This window comes from Cervus canadensis, chromosome 18, assembly GCF_019320065.1.
Source record: "Cervus canadensis isolate Bull #8, Minnesota chromosome 18, ASM1932006v1, whole genome shotgun sequence".
NCBI classification, from domain to species: domain Eukaryota; kingdom Metazoa; phylum Chordata; class Mammalia; order Artiodactyla; family Cervidae; genus Cervus; species Cervus canadensis.
The window spans coordinates 8,651,031-8,669,300 of NC_057403.1; the positions used below are offsets into that span (position 1 = coordinate 8,651,031).

At 39.8% G+C, this 18,270-nt stretch overlaps 2 protein-coding genes across 5 annotated transcripts in view; both read right to left on the reverse strand.

The window, feature by feature from the left end:
* Nucleotides 1-18,270, reverse strand: part of LOC122420584 (zinc finger protein 160-like) — a 139,538-nt gene that overhangs the window by 26,237 nt on the left and 95,031 nt on the right. The window lies entirely within an intron of this gene.
* The window catches only part of LOC122420470 (zinc finger protein 2 homolog), a 19,677-nt gene continuing 16,149 nt past the window's right edge, over nt 14,743-18,270 (reverse strand). The window contains exon 6 of the mRNA XM_043435596.1: nt 14,743-18,265. Within this exon, the coding sequence (XP_043291531.1) occupies nt 16,927-18,265 (1,339 nt within the window). The 3' untranslated portion in view covers nt 14,743-16,926. The remainder of the gene's footprint in view (nt 18,266-18,270) is intronic.

Genomic DNA, 18,270 nt, shown 5'->3' on the forward strand with positions numbered 1-18,270 from the left:
AAGAGCCTCTTGATGACAGTGAAAGAGGAGAGTGAAAAAATTGGCTCATAACTCAATATTCAGAAAAGTAAGATCATGGCATCTGGTCCCATCACTTCATGGGAAATAGATGGGGAAACAGTGGAAATAGTGTCAGATTTTATTTTGGGGGGCTCCAAAATCACTGCAGATCGTGATTGAAGCCATGAAATTAAAATATGCTTACTCATTGGAAGGAAAGTTATGACCAACCTAGATAGCATATGAAAAAGCAGAGACATGACTTGGCCAACACAGGTCCGTCTAGTCAAGGCTATGGTTTTTCCAGTGGTCATGTATGGATGTGAGAGTTGGACTGTGAAGAAAGCTGAGTGCCGAAGAATTGATGCTTTTGAACTGTGGTGTTGGAGAAGACTCTTGAGAGTCCCTTGGACTGCAAGGAGATCCAACCAGTCCATCCTAAAGGAGATCAGTCCTGGGTGTTCATTGGAAGGACTGATGCTGAAGCTGAAACTCCAGTACTTTGGCCACCTCATGCGAAGAGTTAACTCATGGGAAAATACCCTGATGCTGGCAGGGATTAGGGGCAGGAGGAGAAGGGGATGAGATGGCTGAATGGCATCACCGACTCCACGGACATGAGTTTGAGTAAACTCCAGGAGTTGGTGATCGACAGGGAGGCCTGGCATGGTGCGATTCACGGGGTCGCAAAGAGTCGGACACGACTGAGCGACTGAACTGAACTAAAGGGACTTATAGATACACAATTGAAATGAAAACATATTGAGGAATCTTGTTCCCCTTGGAATTCCCCCACTTTTTGTAATAAAAAAGAAATCTGGCAAATGGCGTCTTTTAACAGATCTTCAAAAAGTTAATAGAAAATGATTGTAAATATTGTTTAAATTGCCTAGAAATATAGGTAGGGCCATTGACTGTTTTTATAGAACTAGGTGTTCCCATTATTGTAAAGCAAGTTAATAGGTGGGTTATAACATGTTGTGTAGTTTCACCTTGGGGAGGTGTGGCCTATAGAAAAGAAGAATTTGTATCGATGGAGATATGTAGGAAGGAAGAGGAAGAAAGTTCAGGGCAATGAGTTACATCCATTTGCCATAGTTCATTGGGTTGTAATCCTTGAGGATTCATACTTTGTGCAGTGGGTCGAAGATGTAAGGGTCTACAAGGAGAGCAATTATTAATGATTTCTTTAGCATGTCGGTATGGAATTTTCCAAATTTGATGGAATGAGCCAGCATTATTGTGTAATAGAGCATGATGCTCTTCAGGAGTAGCAAAAGAGACAAGTTTATCAGCTTTTTCATTGCCATGAGCCATAGGGCCAGAAAGACAAGAATGTGTTTGAATATGGGTAATATAAATGGGGGAAGTGCAGTTCTTCACAATAGATTGCAGTTCAAGAAAAAGTTGTTGGGTAATAGATTGATTAGAATTTATGGTCGAAGTTTCTATAATTCTTAATACAATTCAGGGGCAATGATTAATCTGGAGTCTTTCAAGCATTGTTGAGCTATGTCAAGCATCTCTTGAGTTTCTAAAATAGATGGAGCTGAAAACGATATGTCATCCATATAATGAATAACAAGAAAATTAGGAAATTGTTTTCTCACAGGTTCAAGGACTTCGGCTACATAATATTGACACATGATGGGAGAATTCATCATTCCTTGAGGCAAAACAGTCCATTGATACCGTTTATGAGGCCTGATATGATTAGGATAAGGAAGAGAGAAAGCAAATCTCTCTCGGTCTAGAGGGTGTAAAGGTATAGTAAAAAAGCAATCTTGTAAGTCTATAATAATAATATGCTATTTTTGAGGGAAAGTGGTAGGTGATGGAATTCCTGGTTGCAATGCACCCATAGGTATCATAGATGTATTAACTTTTCTAAGGTCTGTTAAAAGACGCCATTTGCCAGATTTCTTATTACAAAAATGGGAGAATTCCAAGGGGAATAAGATTTCTCAATATGTGTTCATTTCAATTGTGTATTGATAAGTTCTTTAGCAGCCTCTAATTTCTCTTTTGTAAGGGGCCATTGCTCTGTCCAAATAGGCTCATCAATATTCCAAGTAATTTTAATAATTGCATTGTTTGTTAAGTGAATAGTGGCTCCAAGGAAAAATGTGGAAAATATATTTGAGTATGCCATTGCATAAGTAAATCTCTTCCTATTAAATTAAGGGGTGTATCTATCACATAAAGTCATAATAATGCAGGCTGGCCTTTTGGTCCCTCACATGGATATATTGGACACTTTGATAAACCTCTTGTACTTTGGTTTGAGAAACTCCTGCAATTTGGCAAGAAATTCTCTGTATAGGACAAGATTTGGGCCATAAATGTTTGGAAATAATAGTAATATAGGATCCAGTATCAAGACCAGAAAATCTTTTGCCATTAATTTTGATGTTTATATTTGGTCATGCATATTCAGATACTATTGATGTCCATAAGGATCGTTTTTGATCTGTATTGGCAAATCCACCTGTCCGGATGTCATCAGAGGAGTTAATAGACATGTAAGGTAAAAGAAATAGTTGGGCAATTTTGTCCCCCTTTTTGAATTGCCATAGTATCTGAGATGACATCATAATTTGAATTTCTCCCTTATAATCTGAATGAATTATTCCAGGGTGAACAGTAATTCCTTTAGAAGTCAAACTAGATTGGCCAAGTAAAAGGCCAAAGGTTTGTGGGGGTAGAAAGAATATCCACCTCATTAGCTTAAGTGGGACCTTATATACTTCTCAACTAGCTGCTGAGAATAGATAAAAAGAATACCTCAATGTTGTAAGAGGTCTATTAGGCCCTTTCCCAAGACATACATCCTGAGATAACTTTGGTACAAGTTTAGCCAGGGAGAACAGGTTCCAGACAATGTCTCTATGCAAGATATACTGTTGCTCTCTAATCAGGGGTACAAGTCTTGAGATACAGATTCCCAGGCAAGATTTGTTACAATTATAGTCATTAACATAGAGCCTCAGAAAAGCATTTCCATGAGTAAGACATTCTGCTGTGTAATCATTAGCTCTGGACCTAAAGCAAGGTCAGTTCTCCGGCAAGATACATTGTTGCACAAGGCTTCAGGAAAGCATGAGTGAGAATGCTTGCCTCCTCCTTCCAGGGCCTTGGACTGCCTGCCTAAGCTTTAACTCTTTCATTTCCTCTTGCTTTTAGGAGAATATGGTTGCTGGGGAAAGGGGTGGAGAAATCATTCTGTAACTTCTTCCTGCTGGGAAGAGGCATAGACCCTAAACTGTTGAGGCAACATATTCTCCTTACCCTCATATAGAGGGTCTCTGATCCAGGGGCCCTGAGTAATAGCTAGAGGAGGCAGTGGAAAGTGCAGGAGCGGTGAACAATCACTTGTAACTTAAATGCATAAGCCACTTAGATACAAGGTTCATGATATAGTTGCAGATATAAAAAGCAAACAGCAAGAACAAGATGACTACAATTATTACAGTCAAGATAGTTTTCCACCAAGGAGGGCTTTGTATTTGAGTTTCTACAGCATCACATTGCCCTGTACCGGTTAACATTTCAAAAGTAATTTGGTTTTGGGGAGTGCCAGCTCAAGCATTAGAATTGGCATGATCTCGGGCCACATCCTGAAACCACGTTGTCCACTTAAGCTATTCTCCAAGTTTAAGAAGAGCCCTTATCAAAAGTCGGCAATCATAAGGAACAAAATTTCCAAAAGAAGATGCCATAGCGTTTAAAAGTTCCTTAGCAAAAGGCAAATGAGGGCCGGACACAGTTACAAATTTTTTCATTTGTTGCATGTGCGAAAAATCAATGCCTTCATATTGAGGTATTATTTGCCCTTGGGCTTTGGTATGTCTCAAAACAGGAAAAGCAGAGAAACCGTCGGCCTTAGAGATTCAAGACTGCAAAGCCAGTAACTCAGAAGGCCTACGTTGTGAAGGAGAATGAGTGGATAGTACGTTTTCATAAATACGAGTGCGTGCCAAAGGCTTACCACTGTCATCAAGAAAAGTATTGTCAGCCGTAGTGTCAAAAAGAGCCTCAGAAGAATCATTGTCAGGGTCTTCTTGTTCTTGAATTGAGGGGATTTTCAGTTTTGTGTCCTTTGCAAGAAGAAGAAGACGAAAACTAGGGGCAGGGCTGGTAGGAAAATTTTGAAATATTTTCACTTCAGTTCAGTTGCTCAGTCATGTCTGACTCTTTTTTACCCCATGAATCACACCACGCTAGGCCTCCCTGTCCATTACCAACTCCCGGAGTTTACTCAAGCTCATGTCCATCGAGTCACTGATATCATCCAGCCATCTCATCCTCCGTCGTCCACACCACCTCCTGCCCCCAATCCCTTCCAGCATCAGGGTCTTTTCCAACTCTTCGCATGAGGTGGCCAAAGTACTGGAGTTTCAGCTTCAGCATCAGTCCTTCCAATGAACACCCAGGACTGATCTCCTTTAGGATGGACTGGTTGGATCTCCTTGCAGTCCAAGGGACTCTCAAGAGTCTTCTCCAACACCACAGTTCAGAAACATCAATTCTTCAGCGCTCAGCTTTCTTCACAGTCCAACTCTCACATCCATACATGACCACTGGAAAAACCATAGCCTTGACTAGATGGACCTGTGTTGGCCAAGTCATGTCTCTGCTTTTTCATATGCTATCTAGGTTGGTCATAACTTTCCTTCCAAGGAGTAAGCATATTTTAATTTCATGGCTTCAATCACGATCTGCAGTGATTTTGGAGCCCCCCAAAGTAAAATCTGACACTATTTCCCCATCTATTTCCCATGAAGTGCTGGGACCAGACGCCATGATCTTAGTTTTCTGAATGTTGAGCTTTAAGCCAACTTTTTCACTCTCCTCTTTCACTTTCATCAAGAGGCTTTTTAGTTCCTCTTCTCTTTGTTGTTCTAAGTGAGCCTTTTGTAAAGTTTCATCATCTAATTAATATTCATGTAACAAGTGTTCTGCCTGTTGTCAAATATTGGGGGGTGGGGGGGAGGCTAGAATAACCTTGAAATGTCAGAACCACAGATTGAATAAGAGCCCATAAGGGACAGAAATCTATTGGAATATTTTACTCCGTCTTGAGGCTCATTCAACATTCTATTTTTTTTTTTTTTAACATTCTCTTTAATCTCGTTCCAAATTTCTAAATTGAAACTGCCTTCATCAGGGAACCAGGGATAATGTTCAACCACCGTTTGGAGACAAGCCTCTATTAGCTGACACAAAACCGAAATTCCTTGAACTTTACATAGATGATGAAGTCAAGTAGAGAAGTGGTGGGTCTTTCCAGCCATTTGTCCCATATCCCCGCACTTACCGACCTCCGGAGGTCAACAGTCACTCCGTCCGCTTGCCAAGGGCCTCTCCAGGTCCCTGTTCGGGCGCAACTTGTTATGGTCTTTACAGACTGGGACGTGGGGACTGGAGTCGATGAAAAGAAGGCAAAGAAAAGAAGGACATGGGGGACCCAAGTCTCGAGTGAAACAAGGGTACTTTATTTACAGAAACGCATGCTTATATATCTTCAATAAAATGATTACTCAGCCATTAAGAATGAAATCCCATCAGTTGCAACAAAAAGGGTAGTCCTGTAAGTAAACGGTCACTGAAGAGACTCACTGAAGGGAGTCACTGAAGGGAATCCAAGCAGGTGCCCTTTCCCATCATCTCAGTCCTGAGAACTGCATGCAGCTCTGCTCATTCCTGTATTCCAGTAACTGATAAGGAACAGAGAGTCCTTGAGAAACGATGCACAAAGAAAGAAAATGCAACATATTGGATCCCTTAAAGTTGAACATCCCCTGACACTTATCCAGAGCTGACTTCAGTAGATTCCTGTCAGGGAATGTTTAACAGGAGGATTCCTATGTGCTGTTTCTCATAAATCCTCTGTTCCTTATCAGTTTCTGTTCTCAGAAACCAGTGGAATGGTGCACCGCACCATTCTCATAGGATGAGACGGGCTTGAATCTCCTTCAGTAAACATTCTCCTTATGACTAAACCGCTTAGTCTCGATGCTCTTTCTTGAGATATGGATTGTCTCCTGAACTTGTGACCATTATTAATCCCTTGTTCCCTTGGTAACAGTTGCTATACGCTTGGATTTCTGATCTTTATCATCATCGAAAGAAATTTCTTCTACAACAACCTGTATATACTCACAGAAAGATCATTAAAGCACCTTTGCTCCATCAGACCTTGGTTCCCCGTGTCTTTCTTTCTTTCTTTCACTTTCTTATCGTTGACTCTGGACCGCCAGGTTCCGGTCCATTAAAGGACCCCAGCAAGTGGAGCCTGAACAGGGACTCTGGTATACGTGGCATTTCGGACGGAGTGACTCAGGGCCTACTGAAGTCGGGACCTACTGAGGTTGGTAAGCATTAAGACACGGGTCAAACGGCTGGAAAGCCCCATCATTTCTCTACTTCACTTCACCATTTGTTTAAAGCGCAGGGACTTTTGGTTTCATGCCAGTGAATAGAGGCTTGCTTTCAAACAGTGGTTAAATGTAATCCTTGGTTCCCTGATAAAGGCAGTTCTGATTCAGAAATTTGGGACCGGGTTGAAGAAAATGCTGAACGAGCCCCCAGGCAGGGAAAAAATATTCCAGTTGATTTCTGGCCCCTATGGGCTCTCATTAAAGCTGTAACTCTGCCATTTCAAGGTAAACTCTAGCCCTCGCAATATTCGACAACAGACAGAACACTTACTGTGTGAATATCAACTAGATGATAAAACTTTACAGAAGGCCCAATTAAAACAACATACAACATTTCAAAATTTTCCTACTAGCCCTGTCTCGGCTACTCCAAATGCTCCTCCTCTGCCAGCAGGCACATATCCAAGTCTCTCCTTTGTTAGAACCTAATGATTCTGACAACGACTCTCCTAATACGTTTCTTGACACCAAAAACTGGCAATGCTTTTCTGGACAAAAATGATAAGTCCTGGGCACAGACTCATATTTCCAAAAAATCAGCAGTTACTCGCTCTCCTCTGCGACACAGGCTCTCTGAATTACTGGCTTTTCGATCACAAGTTTCTGACGCCGATGGTTTCTCCGTCTTTCCAATTTGAAGAAATCCTGATGCTCAAGGGCACATAGTACCTCAATATGATGGTATTCATCTTTTTTACATGCAACAAATGAAAAAGGCTGTAACTATGTATGGCCCACATTCGCCTTTCACTGAAGAGCTTCTAAATGTTGTGACATTTTCTACTGGAAATGTTATTCCCTATGATTGAAGAACTTTAATAAAAGCTCTCCTTAAACCAGAATATCTTCAATGGACAATGTGGTTTCATGATGTAGCCAGAGATCATGCTAACAAGAATGCTCGAGCTGGCACTCCCCAAAACCAAATTACTTTTGAAATGTTAACTGGCGCCAGACAATTTGATACCATAGAAGCTCAAATACAATGCCCTCCCTTATGGCATGAACAATTAAAAACAGCGGCCCTTGAAGCTTGGGATCAAATTACTCCTCAAAGAGAGCCTACAGGCTCTACAGTGTAGAGCCTACACTAAAATATTACAAGGACTTAATGAAAGTTATGCTGATTTTTCAGCTAGATTAGAAACTGCTATTTCCCGTACTGTAATTGGAGAAGAAGCCAAAAAACAGCTAGAGAAATTACTTGCTTATGAGAATGCAAATCAGGAATGTCAAAGAGCTATCACTCCAATTTGTGAGACTGGGACTATTATTGATTATTTGAAGGCTTGTGGCACGAAATCTAGGATCAGAAACTCAAAAGATGCAAATGCTAGCTGAGACAATGGTTGCTGCCTTAGAAAGGGAAATGAAGGATACTTTACATGTGGAGATAAAAAAAGTTTTAAAGAGGGACTGCCCTAAGAGCTAATAAAAAAACTTCCAAGAATCTGCCCTCACTGCCCTAGCGGAATGCATTCGGCCAAAGATTGTAAATCTAAATTTGATATTGAGGGAAAAGCTATTCCAGGAAACACCAAACAGGGGACCCCCCCCCTCCCAGGTCCCCTACAACAAAAACCAGGGGCAAATTCTATCTTTTCCCTCAAACCCTCAACATCTGGCAGTGCTGCCATCAGTATACCAGCCCTATATGATTTTTTTCCTTTACCGTCAAGCAGTCCCTTCCAGAGTACCTACCAGACTTTTTGGACCCCTGCCACCACAAACCTTTGGTCTTTCACTTGGCCAATCTAGTTTGACTTCTAAAGGAATTACTGTTCACCCTGGAATAATTGATTCAGATTATAAAGGAGAGATTCAAATTATGATGTCATCTCGGATTCTATGGCAATTCAAAAAGGGGGACAAAATTGCTCAATTACTTCTTTTGCCTTAAATTTCCAAACATTCATGGCCCAAATCCTGGCCTATACAAAAAATCCCTTGCCAAATTGCAGGAATTTCTCAAACCAAAGTATAAGAAATTTATCAAAATATTCAAATCTAGGCATGTGAAGGACCAAAAGGCCTGCCTGCAACATTAAGACCTTATGTGATAGATGCACTGCTTAATCAAATAGGAAGGGACTTACTTATGCAATGGCAAACTCAGATACACATTCCACATTTTTCCTAGGGGCCACTGCTCATTTAAAAAACAAAGCAATTATTAAAATAACTTGGAAGAATGATGAGCCTATTTGGACAGAACAATGGCCCCTTAGGAAAGAAAAATTACAGGCTACTAAAGACCTTATAGACACACACTTAGAATTAAAACATATTGAGGAATCTTACTCTCCTTGGAACTCTCCTATTTTTGTTATAAAAAAGAAATCTAACAAATGACGTCTCTAAATATAAATATAATTTAAATATAATTGCTTACTAATTAAGACACGTCTTACATCATCAACATTATATAATACTTTTATTGTGCCTAGATTTAAGGTAAACTAAATTTGTCAACAAAAAAGTTAACCCTTTATATATATATATATATATAAATATATAAATGAAAAGTTTTAGACAAACCCTATTAAAAATAATTCTATTTTAAAAAGGTGTATCTAAAATAATCTCTTAGGATTGGGTAACTTAAATTCCTAAAGTTGTACTAAACTAAATGATAAAAGTTTATTCAATAGCTAGGTCATGTCCAAATAAAGTAAGATTTTAAAACATTAATTACTGAACACTAACTTCCTCTTACAAAAAGTTTTTCTTGCAGAAAAACTAAAGAGATTTTAGACTATTAATAAATATATATAAATATTTATATAATAAACAAAAAGATATCCACCAATGTATAAAATGCTAATATACAAGACACTTCATAGTTGCTAAAGAAAAGTAATTTGTATGCTTTTGATAAAAAGATAGAAGAAATGGCAAAGAAAATGATGAATACAAAAACATCAAAAAGGTTTATGACAAATCAAAGAGAATTTTATGGCAAATGGATGTAACTCATTGCCCTGAACTTTCTTCCTCTTCCTCCTTACATGTCTCGATTGATACAAATTCTTCTTTTATATGGGCCACACCTCTCCCAGGTGAAACTACACGACATGTTATAACCCACCTGTTAGCTTACATTGCAATAATGAGAACACCTAATTCTATAAAAACAGACAATGGCCCTGCCTATATTTCTAAGCAGTTCAAACAATTTTTACATCCATTCTCTATTAAACAGATTACAGACATCCCTTATAATCCACAAACACAAGACATAGTTAAACAAACACATCACACACTGAAACTACAAATAAAAAACTAAATAAGGGGGAAAACACAGGAACACTTTTATCTTCCTTATCCAGCAGACTTTACTAGATTCCAACGCAATATATTCTTTAAGCCTGTAACTCTTGTTGATATAGCTTTATTTGTTTTAAATTTTATAAACTTACCGCAAGGTGCTATCTTGACAAGAGCAGAACATTTTGAGGAATTGAAGGACTCTTCTCCTCCTCTGCCCATTTGGTACCAAGACAGGTTGAATAGACAATGGAAATCTGGGAAATTAATCTTACAGGGAAAGGGGTATGCTTGTATTTCCCCAGATGGATCCAATGAACTCACACGACTTCCTCTTCGGAACATCCGACCCAAGGGGGCCCCCCGGCCTTCAAGATAGAGGTCAGACAACAACCACCCCAGGAGGAAGAAATTCCAATATGGGCCATGGCGGCTCGAAAGATCTCCAGAAAGCGCCACCCTCAGCGGCATCAACCTTATGATCTCCCCTCTTGGGTACAAAGAAAAACCCTTACTAATCAAGCTGAAAATCTGATTTCTCAACAGAGAATGCCTCGGAGTCCTAAAAATATTTTTGTTGCCCGGCTTGCTTTCGCCTCCTCCCCCCAACTCGCCCCCCTGCTTGAGCTGAACTTATTAATCACACTTACTGGGCTTACAGACTCAACCCCCCTTTACTTCAGGTCATAGAATCGACGGAGAGAGGGCCAATCGTATTAACCAATGACTCCATACATATGCCTTCTCCCTGGAACCTTAAAGGGCCTTCACACCCTGAAGAAGGGAAACTAATTGATATCTCTCTAGGTTATGAAGTCCTTCCATTGTGTATGGGCCTAGCAAAATTATGCATAAATGTTAGCCAAAAAACTTGGGCTTTTGCCCTGCCTCCAAAAGAGGACTTTAGGACGATGCTTAGATTATTTACTGCCCTTTCTTTGTCTGTGAACCATGTTTATACCACTGAAACTTTAGGGAAAGAGTTAGGGAACGAACAAAGAACAACACCATGCAAAGGCTTTACTAATAAGAACTTTAAATATGCTCTGGTTCGTTGGGACAAATGTCAGGCCAAATCAGGAAAATTAATGTCTATGGCTAATCATACAATTGTCGATTGGGGACCCCATGGTATGTGGTTATCTAACTGCTCAGATGATATTGACAGCACTGTGTGTGATTGTGCTACTCAAGTACCATAGGTTACTAACACTGCAATGGAACATCACCATGACAAAGGACTTCTTGGGTGGCTTGACGGTGGAATGCCACCCCCTCATCCTCCAATCGTCCTCGATAAACAGATTGGGCCTGAACAATGGGACATCTGGAAACTGGAAATGGGAGCTCCGAAGAACTTGGGACTTGGACTGGACATTTCACAGGGACCAATCGTAGTCATAGAAACTATTTCTTTTGTTATAATCAATCATCTGTCATACAAGCTTGTGTTCCCCTTCCTTGTATTCTAGCTATAGGAAGTTTACAATTCAGTAAGACTTTACATTCTGTAACTTGTATAAATTGCAAATTATATACTTATCTCTTCTGTTTCCTTAAGAAATGAATCCCTTTTGAGTCTTCGATCTTGACGTAGTCTATGGTTACCAATCAATCTCCAGTGGCCCTGGGAAGAAGGTCCCATGGCTGGACTTGCTTCCTGGTTACTTACTAAACTGCTCCAGTGATCTAAACGATTCATCAGATAGATGATTCTTGGCATTCTGGGATTAACAGCTATTTGCACCACTGCTGCCGTCACTGGCGTTGCTTTACAAACCTCAGTTCAAACACATAACTTTATCCGAACTTGGACTAAAGATGCTCATATTATGTGGGCCACTCAGGCTCAGAGAGATGAGGATATTCAAGATGAAATACAGGAACTAAAAACAGCCATCAAATGGGTTGGAGATCCATCAATAGATGTACAAAAACAGGTGATGCTAAAATGTGATTGGAATTCTACTCAATTTTGTGTTACTCCTGTTCAAGTCAATAATAGTACCTACAACTGAGAACAAATCAAATTTCATTTACAAAACATACATGATAATTCCTCTCTAAATGTACAAGTATTACAAAAAGAAATCTTTGAAACCTTTTCTAAAAATCTGCCCTCTTCCACTAATTTGGAAACTTTAGCTGAACAACTAGCTGAACAATTATCTGGGCTAGAGCCACTCGGATAGTTTTAAAGCATTACTCACAGCATCAGGTCTGGAACTGTAATTTGGGTGATTGTCTTGATGATTGTATTTGTTGTTTACCATTGCCTTCATGCAAAAATTGTTAAAAGAAACTCAAATGGTCAGAACCCTTTTTAACAAATATTGTAAATAAATAAGGGGGAATTGTCAGTGAATGTTGAACAGGAGGATTCCAACATGCTGTTTCTCCTAAATCCTGTTCCTTATCAGTTTCTGTTCTCAGAAACCAGTGGAACGGCATGCCGCTCCCAGGTCTGAAGTCATAGAATGAGACATGTTTGAATCTCCTTCAGTAAACATTCTCCTTACGACAAAACTGCTCAGTCTCGATCCTCTTTCTTGAGATATGGATTGTCTCCTGACCTTGTGACCATTATTAATCCCTTGTTCCCTTGTTAAGGGTTGCTGTACCTTTGGCTTTCTGATCTTTATCATCCTCGAAAGAAATTTCTTGTACAACAGCCTATATATGCTCACAGAAAGATCATTAAAGCACCTTTGCTCCATCAGAGCTTGGGTCCCCGTGTCTTTCTTTCTTTCTCTCACTTTCACTTTCTTATTGTACACTCCGGACCACCAGATTCCGGTCCATTAAAGGACCCCAACAGACTGCAACACAATATATTCTTTTTTTTTTTTTTATTAGTTGGAGGCTAATTACTTCACAACATTTCAGTGGGTTTTGTCATACATTGATATGAATCAGCCATAGATTTACACGTATTCCCCATCCAGATCCCCCCTCCCACCTCCCTCTCCACCCGATTCCTCTGGGTCTTCCCAGTGCACCAGGCCAGAGCACTTGTATCATGCATCCCACCTGGGCTGGTGATCTGTTTCACCATAGACAGTATACATGCTGTTCTTTTGAAATATCCCACCCTCACCTTCTCCCACAGAGTTCAAAAGTCTGTTCTGTACTTCTGTGTCTCTTTTTCTGTTTTGCATATAGGGTTATCGTTATCATCTTTCTAGATTCCATATATATGTGTTAGTATGCTGTAATGTTCTTTATCTATCTGGCTTACTTCACTCTGTATAATGGGCTCCAGTTTCATCCATCTCATTAGGACAGATTCAAATGAATTCTTTTTAATGGCCGAGTAATATTCCATGGTGTATATGTACCACAGCTTCCTTATCCATTCATCTGCTGATGGGCATCTAGGTGCAACACAATATATTCTTTAATCTTACAACTATTGTTAATACAGCTTTATTTGTTTTAAATTTTTTAAACTTACCGCAAGGGGATATTCTGATAAAAGCAGAAAAAGATTTTGAGGCATTGAAGGATACCTCCCTTCCTCTGCCCATCTGGTATCAAGGCGGGTTGAATCAACAATGGCAATCTGGAAAATTAATATTACAAGGAAAGGGGTATGCTTGTATTTCTCCAGATGGACCCAAAGAAATCAGCTGGCTCCCTCTTCGGAAGATCCGCCCCAGGGAAGCCACCGGCATTCAAGATAGAGAAGAAATAGCAAAATCACCAGGAGAAGGAGTTTCCAGTAGAAGCCATGGCAACTTTATAAATTTCCAACAAATGCTGCATTCGAGGTAATTGAACTCATGACCTCCCCACTTGGGGACAGATAAAAATCCTTATTAATCAAGCTGAAAATCTGGTTTCTCAACTGGAATGCCTCGGAATCCAGAAAAGATTTTTGTCGCTATGCTTGCTTTTGCTTCCCCCACTCAGGCTGACTTGATTAATCACACTTATTGGGCTTATATACCTAATCCCCCTTTATTGCAGGTTGTAGAACAGACAGATATAGGACCAGTTGTATCCACTAAAGACTCAGTACATACGCCTCCTTCTTGGAGTTTGGAGGGGCGCTCTCAGACTGAGGAAGAAGGAAGATTAATTAACATTTCTCTAGGCTATCAAGTCCTTCCTTCATGAATGGGCCCAGCAGAATTATGTATTAATGTTAGTCGACAAACGAGGGCTTTCATCCTGCCTCGAAAAAAGAACTTCCGCACATTGTTTAGACTGTTTACTGCCCTATCCTCTTATGAGAACCATGTCAATACTACCAAAACTCTAGGAAAAGGACAAAAGTTGGAAGGGATTTACTTATAAGGATTTTAAATATCCTCCTGTTTATTGAGATACATGTCAAGCTAAAGCATGGAAATTAATGTTTGTGGCCAGTTACACCATTGTTGATTGGGGACCCTATGGTATGTGGTTATCTAACTGCTCAGATGATATTAACAGTACTATGTGTGATTATGTTACTCAAGTAACATGGAAGATTACCAACAGTTCAATGGAACACTTCCACGACAAAGGACTCCTTGGTTGGCTTTACAGCGGAATGGCACCTCCTCGCCCACAAAACAGCCTCACTAAATGAATTGGGCCTGAACAATGGGACATCTGGAAACTTGCTACAAACACTGAAAAACTTGGAACTTGGACTGGATATTTCACAGGGACCAGTCATAGTCATAGTAACTATTCCTTCCATTATAATCATTCATATTTTATACAATCTTGGGTTCCCCTTCCTTTTGTTATAGCCATAGGAAACTTAAAATTTAATAAGACTTTATGTTCTGAGGCTTATATAGACTGCAAATTGTATGCTTGTCTTAATTTCTCTATTTCTCTAAAAAATCCCTTTTGATTCTTTGATCTCGATGTAGTCTGTGGTTGCCAGGAGATCGCCAATAGCCCTGGAAAGAGGGTCCGATGGCAAGACCTGCCTCCCAGCTACTCACTAAATTACTGCAACGAGATGGTTGACTCTTGGCATTTTGGGGTTGATAGCCATTGGCATCACTGCTGCTGTCACAGACATTGCTTTACAAACTTCAAATCAAACACAAAGCTTTATTCAAAATTGGATTAAAGATGCTCATACTATATGGGTCACTCAGGTTCAGATAGACGAAAAAGTTCAAGATAAAATTCAGGAATTAAAAACAGCCATCCAATGGGCTGGAGATCAATTAATAGATTCACAAAAACAAGTATTATTAAATTGATTGGAATTCTACTCAATTTTGTATCACTCCTCTTCGGTTCAACCATAGTGCTTACAATTCGGAACAAATCAAATTTTATTTGTAAGATATACATGACAATGCTTCCTTACATGTACAATTGCTGCAAAAGGAAATCCTTGAAACCTTCTCTCAGAGTCTACCCTCTTCCAACAATTTGGAAACCTTAGCTGAACAGCTCGCTGCTCAATTATCTGGGCTAGACCCTCGAAGATGGTTTCAAGGCATTACACACAGTATTGCATCTGGAACTATTAACACTGATAATTATCCTGGTGATTACACTTGTAATAAACCAATGCCTTTAACTAAAATTGTTCAAACTAAACAAACTCAATTGGTCAGGGCCTTTTCCACAAAAAGTATCAACAGTCACCCCCAATCATGAAATAATAAAAAAGGGTGAACTGTCAGGGGACATTCAACTTTAAGGGATCCAATATGTTATTTTCTTCTTCTGTGTGCCGTTTCTCAAGGACTCTCTATTCCTTATCAGTTCCTGGAAAACAGGAAAGAGCAGAGCTGCATGCAGTTCTCAGGACTGAGATCATGAGAAAGGGCACTTGCTTGGATTCCTTTCAGTGACTCCCTTCAGTGACCTTTTACTTAAAGGTAATCTATTCAGTTATGTTCCTCTTACTCAGGATATGGAATGCTTTCTGGGCCTTTGAAGATTATTATTTGCTTGGCTTTGTTTCTGCTCAATTTTTTTACTGCCTTAAAGCTGCCTTGTATGAAGATACATAACCATGCGTTTCTGCAAATAAAGCACCCTTGTCTCACTCGAGACTTGGGTCCCCTGCGTCCCTCTTCTCGTTGACTCCAGTCCCCAGGTCCCAGTCTACAAAGACCGGGACAGCTCTGTCTTCAATTTTCATAAATAAGAGTAACTCTTCTTTAATCATACATACAACAGTCATTTCTATCCAATGGAGAACATGACCCTTTTCCTATGCATTGTTCCTAGCACACCACTGGTCCCTGGTAACTGTCCCTCTCCTCCTACGAAAAGCCCAGTCCTTTTAACATCTTGACTACTCTTCTCAAGGTCAGTTGGTAGAATATTATGTTTTATAACAGGCTGGACTATGTATGGAAAGGCTTCCAGATCCTACTGACGATGATGAGTCATGTCTTAGGTTTACATTATTTTCTGCCCTCCCTGTTCCTAATTCACACACACTACTGAATTTCATAATTCAGGCTGTGTGTTTTTCCAGAAAACACGGATCTGAATAAATCGTACCTAATGAAGTTGGCCCCTTCATCTCACTGATTCCTTCCCAGAGACCATCATGAAACACATGTAGCAAATGCGTTTGATCAATGTATTACCAAAGCCAAGCTCTTAGAGCTCACCATGCAACAGGCCAATAAACTGAGAGATTACTTGTTGGGCAGGGAATATTGACTTTATTCAGAAAGCCAGGAGACCAAAAAGATGGTGGATTACTGTCCCAAAGAATCATCTTTGTGGAGTTAAAATTCGGGTTTCTTTTACACGAAAAGATCTATATAGCTTCTCTGCAAATATGGACTTATTACAGTTGCTGACTACCTGAACTAAAGTCATCAGAGAATACATAAAGTGAAAAAGGTAAAGGATTTGCCACAACCACTGAGTCTGGGAAGTATGGCTCCATTATGTTCCTATCTTGTGACTTCTGGATAAGATCCTTGCCACACACATTACATTGCTGTGTGTTTTCTCCAGGATAAATACTCTGATACTACTGGCAAGATGTGAGCTGTGAGGATAGGGTTTTTTTTTTTCTCACATTTGTGAAACTGGTGAGGAATCTTTCTAGCATGAATTCATGTTCTAAAGACCTGACTAATAAACACATATATATCTGGCTTCTATCCAGTATGAATTTTCTCATGAAGCCTAAGAGGTTGCCACATTCATCATATTTGTATGGTTCTTCAGTAGTATGAGTTCTCTGACCAAAAGTAGGGTGTGAAGTTTGAACTTTGAATTTTGAAGACTTCTACCATATACCACATTCACATAAGTTTCTCTCTGGTATGGATTTTCTGATGTTTAGTGAGTGCTGAGACCTGAGTGAAGGATTTCCACACTCAAAACATTTGAAAGGTTTCTCTATATGTATTCTCCGATGACTTGTAAGGTGTGAATTTCGACTGAAGAACTTGCCACACTCATTACATCTATAAGGTCTCTCTCCAGTATGAGTTCTCCAATGAAGGCGAAGATGTGGTTTTTGACCGAAGACTTTTCCACACTCATCACATTTGTAAGGTTTCTCACCAGTATGAACTGTCTGATGACTTAAAAGGGTTGACTTTACACGAAAGGCTTTGCCACACTTATCACATTTGTAAGGTTTTTCTCCAGTATGAACTGTCTGATGCCTTAAAAGGGTTGACTTTACATGAAAGGCCTTGCCACACTCATCACACTTGTAAGGTTTCTCTCCAGTATGAAATCTCTTATGACTTATGAACTGTGATGGTTGACTAAAGTGCTTGCCACACTCATTATATTTGTAAGGTTTCTCCCCAGAATGAACCCGTTGATGACCAGCAAGGTGATCACTTCGGCTAAAGACTTTGTCACATATATCACATTTAAATAATTTCTTTCCTGTATGAATTTTCTGATGTCTCCTGAGGTGTGAGCTGGAAGTAAAGGTCTTGCCACACTCATCACATCTGTAAGGTTTCTCACCAGTATGAACTGTCTGATGACTTAAAAGGACTGACTTTACACGAAAAGCCTTGCCACACTCATCACATTTGTAAGGTTTCTCACCAGTATGAACTGTCTGATGATTTAAAAGGACTGACTTTACACAAAAAGCCTTGCCACACTCATCACATTTGTAAGGTTTCTCTCCAGTATGAACTGTCTGATGCCTTAAAAGGACTGACTTCACACGAAAGGCCTTACCACACTCATCACAATTGTAAGGTTTCTCTCCAGTATGAACGGTCTGATGACTTAAAAGGACTGACTTTACACGATAGGTCTTTCCACACTCATCACATTTGTAAGGTCTCTCTCCAGTATGAAATCTCTTATGCCTTCTGAACTGTGAAGAGTGACTATAGTGCTTGCCACACACATTACATTTGTAAGGTTTCTCTCCAGTATGAACCCTCTGATGAACAGCAAGGTATGCATTTTGGCTGAAGACTTTGTCACATATATCACATTTAAATAATTTCTCTCCTGTATGAATTTTCTGATGTCTCCTGAGCTTTGAGCTGTCAGCAAAGGTTTTGCCGCACTCATTACATTGGCAACTTCTCTTTCTTGCAGGGATAGTCCGATGACTTACAAGGAATGAATTCTGACCAAAGATTTTATC